The sequence below is a fragment of the Boleophthalmus pectinirostris genome, unplaced genomic scaffold (genome assembly GCF_026225935.1).
Source record: "Boleophthalmus pectinirostris isolate CB_2022bp ecotype Guang Dong unplaced genomic scaffold, ASM2622593v1 HiC_scaffold_9, whole genome shotgun sequence".
NCBI lineage: Eukaryota > Metazoa > Chordata > Actinopteri > Gobiiformes > Gobiidae > Boleophthalmus > Boleophthalmus pectinirostris.
Window position 1 is genome coordinate 38,975,155 of NW_026571541.1, and position 8,042 is coordinate 38,983,196.

The following is an 8,042-nucleotide window of genomic DNA, read 5'->3' on the forward strand; positions in this document are numbered from 1 at the left end:
ACACACTCTACACACACACTCTACACACACACACACATCTACACACACACTCTACACACACACCTCTACACACACCTCTACACACACACACACACACACATCTACACACACACACACACACCTCTACACACACACGCTCTACACACACACACACACACTCTACACACACCTCTACACACACACACACACTCTACACACACACTCTACACACACACCTCTACACACACACCTCTACACACACACTCTACACACACACACACACACACTCTACACACACCTCTACACACACACCACACACACTCTACACACACTCTACACACACACACACACACCTCTACACACACACACACACATCTACACACACACACACACACCTCTACACACACCTCTACACACACACACACACACACCTCTACACACACACCACATCTACACACACACCTCTACACACACACACACACCTCTACACACACCTCTACACACACACCTCTACACACACACTCTACACACACACACTCTACACACACCTCTACACACACACCTCTACACACACACTCTACACACACACACACACACACTCTACACACACACTCTACACACACACCTCTACACACACACACACACCTCTACACACACACACACACTCTACACACACACACACACACACACTCTACACACACACTCTACACACACACTCTACACACACACACACACACTCTACACACACCTCTACACACACACCTCTACACACACACATCTACACACACACCTCTACACACACACACATCTACACACACACTCTACACACACCTCTACACACACACACACACCTCTACACACACACACACACACATCTACACACACACATCTACACACACACACACATCTACACACACACCTCACACACATCTACACACACACACACACACTCTACACACACACTCTACACACACCTCTACACACACACACACACACCTCTACACACACCTCTACACACACACACACACCTCTACACACACCCTCTACACACACACACACACACCTCTACACACACACACACACATCTACACACACACCTCTACACACACCTCTACACACACACACCTCTACACACACCTCTACACACACCTCTACACACATCTACACACACACATCTACACACACCTCTACACACACACCTCTACACACACCTCTACACACACACATCCACACACACACATCTACACACACACTCTACACACACACTCTACACACACCTCTACACACACACCTCTACACACACACATCTACACACACCTCTACACACACACACTCTACACACACTGAGGAGTGAAGCAGCTACTGTTGTTTGTCTGATTTAAACTCTAAACCACAGAACAAACAAAACAACAGTTTGAGGTTTCACAAGATTCAACTGATCTGGACTCACATGTTAGACCACAGTCTGGACCACGGTCTGGACCAGGTCTAGTCCAGGTCTGAACCAGGTCTAGTCCAGGTCTAGTCCAGGTTTAGTCCAGGTTTAGACCAGGTTTGGACCAGGTTGAGTCCAGGTTGAGTCCTGGTTTAGTCCAGGTTGAGTCCTGGTTTAGTCCAGGTTCAGTCCTGGTTTAGTCCAGGTTGAGTCCTGGTTTAGTCCAGGTTGAGTCCTGGTTTAGTCCAGGTTTGGTCCGTGTGTGTCAGAGTCATGAGTTCAGACTCAGTGTGATTCACACAGAAACTCCAGATTTACACTGGAAAAAAAAAAAAAAAAATCTAAAATATGAAGGTGTCAGTCCAAACCTGTTCTAATGTGAGAAACTGTCCCGCAAAAATATTAGTCCTGGTTTAGTCCTGGTTTAGTCCTGGTACAGTCTTGGTTTAGTCCTGGTTTAATCCTGGTTTAGTCCTGGTTTAGTCCTGGTTCAGTCTTGGTTCAGTCTTGGTTTAGTCCTGGTTTAATCCTGGTTTAGTCCTGGTTTAGTCCTGGTTTAGTTTAGTCCTGGTTTAGTCCTGGTTTAGTCCTGGTTTAGACCTGGTTTAGTCCTGGTTTAGACCTGGTTTAGTTCTTGTGTTTGTAATGAGTTCATGGGTGAACGGAGGTTTGTTTTTAAAGGTGAATGACCCCGATGTGAAACTGGAGTCCCTCTGAAACAAGCCACGACTAAACCTGGACTAAACCTGGTCTAAACCTGGACTAAAACTGGACTAAAACTGGACAAGACCTGGACTAAACCTGGTCCAAACTCTGACTAATCCTTCACCCACTCCTCTGCTCTGATCCTTCTGGTCTGACGGTAAGAACAAGCTCCTGGTCTAGTCCTGGTTTAGTCCTAGTTTAGTCCTGGTTTAGTCCTGCTTTAGTCCTGGTCCAGTCCTGTTATAGTCCTGGTTTAGTCCTGGTTTAGTCCTCATTTAGTCCTGCTTTAGTCCTGGTTCAGTCCTGCGTTAGTTCTTATCTTCTTGTGTTCTTCAGTCTGGTTCTGGTGTTTAGTCCTTTTTTAGTCCTGGTCCAGTCCTGGTCCGGTCCTGGTTCAGTCCTGGTCCGGTCCTGGTCCAAGTCCTGGTCCGGTCCTGGTCCGGTCCTGGTCCGGTCCTGGTCCGGTCCTGGTCCTGTCCTGGTCCTGGTCCTGGTCCGGTCCTGGTCCGGTCCTGGTCCGGTCCTCCTGGTCCTGGTCCTGGTCCGGTCCTGGTTCCTGGTCCTGGTTCCTGGTCCGGTCCTGGTCCGGTCCTGGTCCGGTCCTGGTCCGGTCCTGGTTCTGTCCTGGTCCAGTCCTGGTCCAAGTCCTGGTCTGGTCCTGGTCCGGTCCTGGTTCAGTCCGTGTCTCCTTGTGTTCTTCAGTCTGGTTCCATGGCGCTGGTTCTGCAGATCGTTGGTCTGGTTCTCGGGCTCCTGTCCTGGGGACTCACCTCCAGCTCCACCTCCAACCACCACTGGAAGGTACAGACCCGGGACGACCCGGGACGACCCGGGACGACCCGGGACGGGAACGACCCGGGACGACCGGGGGCAAACCAAACAAAGAAGGAGAAACATCTGGATCAGAATTTTGAAGATTTATTTAATTTTTTGAATCTGAAAACTTTTGAAATCATGTCCTGGTTTAGTCCTAGTCTGGTCCTGGTCCAGTCCTGGTCCAGTCCTGGTCCAGTCTTGGTCCAGTCCTGGTCTGGTCCTGGTCCTGGTCCAGTCCTGGTCCAGGTCCAGTCCTGGTCCTGGTCCTGGTCTGGTCCTGGTCCGGTCCTGGTCCGGTCCTGGTCCGGTCCTGGTCCGGTCCTGGTCCGGTCCTGGTCTAGTCCTGGTCTGGTCCTGGTCTAGTCCTGGTCTAGTCCTGGTCTAGTCCTGGTCTGGTCCTGGTCTAGTCCTGGTCTGGTCCTGGTCTAGTCCTGGTCTAGTCCTGGTCTGGTCCTGGTCTAGTCCTGGTCTAGTCCTGGTCTAGTCCTGGTCTGGTCCTGGTCTAGTCCTGGTCTGGTCCTGGTCTAGTCCTGGTCTAGTCCTGGTCTGGTCCTGGTCTAGTCCTGGTCTGGTCCTGGTCTAGTCCTGGTCTGGTCCTGGTCCTGGTCTAGTCCTGGTCCTGGTCTAGTCCTGGTCTAGTCCTGGTCTAGTCCTGGTCTGGTGTGTTACAGGTGAAGTCTCAGGTGGAGTCGGTCAGTTTGTCTCAGTGGACGTTTGAGGGTTTGTGGATGAGCTGCGCCGCCGCCGCCACCGGGTCCACACAGTGCTCCAGGTTCAAGACCGTCCTGGGTCTGCCGGGTAAGACCACGGACCACAGACCGGACCACGGACCACAGACCACAGACCGGACCACAGACCACAGACCGGACCACGGACCACAGACCGGACCACACCAGACCGGACCACAGACCACAGACCGGACCACGACCACGACCACAGACCAGACCACGGACCACAGACCACAGACCGACCACGGACCACAGACCGGACCACGGACCACACGACCACACGACCCGGACCACGGACCGCAGACCGGGACCACAGACCGACCGGACCACGGACCACAGACCGGACCACGGACCACAGACCGGACCACGGACCACAGACCACAGACCGGACCACGGACTACAGACCACAGACCGGACCACGGACCACAGACCGGACCACGGACCACAGACCAGACCACGGACCACGGACCGGACCACGGACCACAGACCGGACCACGGACCACGGACCACAGACCACGGACCACAGACCGGACCACGGACCACAGACCACAGACCGGACCACGGACCACGGACCACAGACCGGACCACGGATCACAGACTGGAGACCGGACCACGGAGACCGGACCACAGACCGGACCAGAGACTAGACCACGGACCGGAGACTAGACCACGGACCGGAGACTAGACCACGGACCACAGACCGGACCACGGACCACAGACCAACGACCGGACCACGGACCACAGACCACAGACCGGACCACGGACCAGAGACCACAGACCGGACCAGAGACCACAGACCACGGACCACAGACCACAGACCGGACCACGGACCACAGACCGGACCACGGACCAGAGACCACAGACCGGACCACGGACCAGAGACCACAGACCGGACCACGGACCACAGACCACAGACCGGACCACGGACCGGAAACTGGACCACGGACTGGAGACCACGGACTGGACCAGGGACCACAGACCGGAGAACACAGACTGGAGACCACAGACTGGACCAGGACCAGACCAGGACCAGGACTAAACCTGGACTGAACCAGGTCTAAAGCAAGACTAACCCTGGTTGTCCCGGGTCGTCCCCGGTCATCCCCAGAGACCAGAGACCACAGACCGGACAAGGGACCAAGGACCAGATTGGGGACCGGACCAGGGACTAGAGACCAGAAACTGGACCAAAGACTGGACTAAAGACTGGACCAGAGACTGGACCAGGGACCGGGCCAGAGACCAGAGACCAGGTTCAGTCCTGGTTCAGTCCCGGTCTAGTCCTGATTCGGTCCCAGTCTAGTCCTGGTTCAGTCCTGGTTCAGTCCCGGTCTAGTCTTGGTCTAGTCTTGGTCTAGTCTTGGTTTAGTCCTGGTCTAGTCCTTGTCTAGTCCTGGTTCAGTCCCGGTCTAGTCTTGGTCTAGTCCTGGTCTAGTCTTGGTCTAGTCCTGGTCTAGTCCTGGTTCAGTCCCGGTCTAGTCCCGATCTAGTCCTGGTTCAGTTCCGGTCTAGTCCCGGTCTAGTCCCGGTCTAGTCCTGGTTCAGTCCCGGTCTAGTCCCGGTCTAGTCCTGGTTCAGTCCCGGTCTAGTCCCGGTCTAGTCCCCGGTCTAGTCCCCGGTCTAGTCCCGGTCTAGTCTTGGTCTAGTCCTGGTCTAGTCCTGGAGTGATCCCGGTCTGGTCCTGATCCCGGTCTAGTCCCAGTCTAGTCCCGGTCTAGTCCTGGTTCAGTCCCGGTCTAGTCCCGGTCTAGTCCCGGTCTAGTCCTGGTTCAGTCCCGGTCTAGTCCCGGTCTAGTCCCAGTTCAGTCCCGGTCTAGTCCCGGTCTAGTCCCAGTTCAGTCCCGGTCTAGTCCCGGTCTAGTCCCGGTCTAGTCCCGGTTCAGTCCCGGTCTAGTCCCGGTCTAGTCCCGTAGTCCCGGTCTAGTCCCGGTCTAGTCCCGGTCTAGTCCCGGTTCAGTCCCGGTCTAGTCCCGGTCTAGTCCCGGTTCAGTCCCGGTCTAGTCCCGGTCTAGTCCCGGTCTAGTCCCGGTCTAGTCCCGGTCTGATCCCGTCTCTCTTTAGTCCACGTGCAGGTCTGTCGGGGTCTCATGATCCTGGCTCTGGTCCTGGACTTGGTCTCGGCTCTGGTCTCGGCTCTGGGCCTGAAGTGCACCAGGTTGAGCGGGATCTCGGACCGGACCAAGACCCGGCTGAGCCTGACCGGAGGCGCACTCTTCATCCTCTCAGGTCCTGCCCATCTCCATGGCAACGGCGTGGAAAAGTCCCGCAGTGCAGCTTTAAAGATCTTTTTTTTTATTTTGATTTTTTTTACCTCAGGTCTGTTGAGTCTGACCGCCGTGTCTCTGTACGCCAGTCGAGTCATCCAGGACTTCTACAACCCCGTGTACCCAGGAGTCAGGTCAGTGTGTGTGGCGTAGTCAGGTCAGTGTGTGTGGAGGAGTCAGGTCAGTGTGTGTGTGGAGGAGTCAGGTCAGTGTGTGTGTGGAGGAGTCAGGTCAGTGTGTGTGGAGGAGTTAGGTCAGCGTGTGTCTGGAGGAGTCAGGTCAGTGTGTGTGGAGGAGTCAGGTCAGTGTGTGTGTGTGTGTGGAGGAGTCAGGTCAGTGTGTGTGTGTGTGTGGAGGAGTCAGGTCAGTGTGTGTGGAGGAGTCAGGTCAGTGTGTGTGTGGTGGAGGAGTCAGGTCAGTGTGTGTGGAGGAGTCAGGTCAGTGTGTGTGGAGGAGTCAGGTCAGTGTGTGTCTGGAGGAGTCAGGTCAGTGTGTGTGTGGAGGAGTCAGGTCAGTGTGTGTGGAGGAGTCAGGTCAGTGTGTGTGTGGTGTGTGTGGAGGAGTCAGGTGAGTGTGTGTGTGTGAGGAGTCAGGTCAGTGTGTGTGTGTGTGTGTGAGGAGTCAGGTCAGTGTGTGTGGAGAGTCAGGTCAGGTGTGTGAGGAGTCAGGTCAGTGTGTGTGGAGGAGTCAGTCAGTGAGTGTGTGTGTGTGTGTGAGGAGTCAGTCAGTGTGTGACAGGTGTGTGTGAGGAGTCAGGTCAGTGTGTGGGAGAGGATCAGTGTGTGTGTGTGGAGGAGTCAGGTCAGTGTGTGGAGAGTCAGGTCAGTGTGTGAGAGGAGTCAGGTCAGTGTGTGTGTGGAGGAGTCAGGTGTGTGTGGAGGAGTCAGTGTGTGTGAGGAGTCAGTCAGAGTCAGTCAGTGTGGTGAGGAGTCAGGTCAGTGTGTGTGTGAGAGTCAGGTCAGTGTGTGTGGAGAGTCAGTCAGTGTGTGAGGGGTCAGTGTGGAGGAGTCAGTCAGTGTGTGTGAGGAGTCAGTCAGTGTGTGGAGGAGTCAGGTGTGTGTGGAGGAGTCAGGTCAGTGTGTGTGGAGGAAGTCAGGTGTGTGTGTGAGCAGTCAGTGTGTGTGGAGGAGTCAGGTCAGTGTGTGTGTGGAGGAGGTCAGTGAGGAGTCAGGTCAGTGTGTGTGAGGAGGAGTCAGGTCAGTGTGTGTGTGAGGAGTCAGGTCAGTGTGTGGTCAGTCAGTGTGTGTGGAGGAGTCAGGTCAGTGTGTGTGGGAGGAGTCAGGTCAGTCAGTGTGTGTGGAGAGTCAGTCAGGTCAGTCATGTGTGTGAGAGTCAGGTCAGTGTGTGTGGAGGAGTCAGGTCAGTGTGTGTGGAGGAGTCAGGTCAGTGTGTGTGTGTGTGTGGTCAGTCAGTGTCAGGTCAGGTCAGTGTGTGGAGGAGTCAGTAGGTCAGTGTGTGTGTGGAAGAGTCAAGTCAGTGTGTGTGGAGGAGTCAGGTCAGTGTGTGTGTGGAGGAGTCAGGTCAGTGTGTGTGTGGAAGAGTCAGGTCAGTGTGTGTGGAGGAAGTCAGATCAGTGTGTGTGGAGGAGGAGTCAGGTCAGTGTGTGTGGAAGAGTCAGGTCAGTGTGTGTGTGGAAGAGTCAAGTCAGTGTGTGTGGAGGAGTCAGGTCAGTGTGTGTGTGGAAGAGTCAGGTCAGTGTGTGTGTGGAGAGTCAGTCAGTGTGTGGAGGAGTCAGGTCAGTGTGTGTGTGTGGAGGAGTCAGGTCAGTGTGTGTGGAAGAGTCAGGTCAGTGTGTGTGTGTGGAGGAGTCAGGTCAGTGTGTGTGGAAGAGTCAGGTCAGTGTGTGTGGAGGAGTCAGGTCAGTGTGTGTGGAAGAGTCAGGTCAGTGTGTGGAGGAGTCAGGTCAGTGTGTGGAAGAGTCAGGTCAGTGTGTGTGTGTGTGTGTGTGGAGGAGTCAGGTCAGTGTGTGTGGAGGAGTCAGGTCAGTGTGTGTGGAGGAGTCAGGTCAGTGTGCGGAGGAGGAGTCAGGTCAGTGTGTGTGTGGAAGAGTCAGGTCAGTGTGTGTGGAGGAGTCAGGTCAGTGTGTGTGGAGGAGTCAGGTCAGTATGTTGAGGA

At 54.9% G+C, this 8,042-nt stretch overlaps 1 protein-coding gene across 3 annotated transcripts in view; it reads left to right on the forward strand.

Annotated features, from left to right (window-relative positions):
- The first annotated feature begins 2,010 nt into the window (after window positions 1–2,010).
- The window catches only part of LOC110173796 (claudin-19-like), a 12,262-nt gene continuing 6,230 nt past the window's right edge, over window positions 2,011–8,042 (forward strand). Inside the window, exons 1-5 of one of the 3 annotated variants that reach the window (XM_055166650.1) lie at window positions 2,011–2,276; window positions 2,822–2,920; window positions 3,607–3,733; window positions 5,725–5,889; window positions 5,980–6,061. In XM_055166650.1, the coding sequence (XP_055022625.1) occupies window positions 2,831–2,920; window positions 3,607–3,733; window positions 5,725–5,889; window positions 5,980–6,061 (464 nt within the window). In that variant the 5' untranslated portion in view covers window positions 2,011–2,276; window positions 2,822–2,830. The remainder of the gene's footprint in view (window positions 2,277–2,821; window positions 2,921–3,606; window positions 3,734–5,724; window positions 5,890–5,979; window positions 6,062–8,042) is intronic. The other 2 variants (XM_055166648.1, XM_055166649.1) reach the window with 2 other exon arrangements.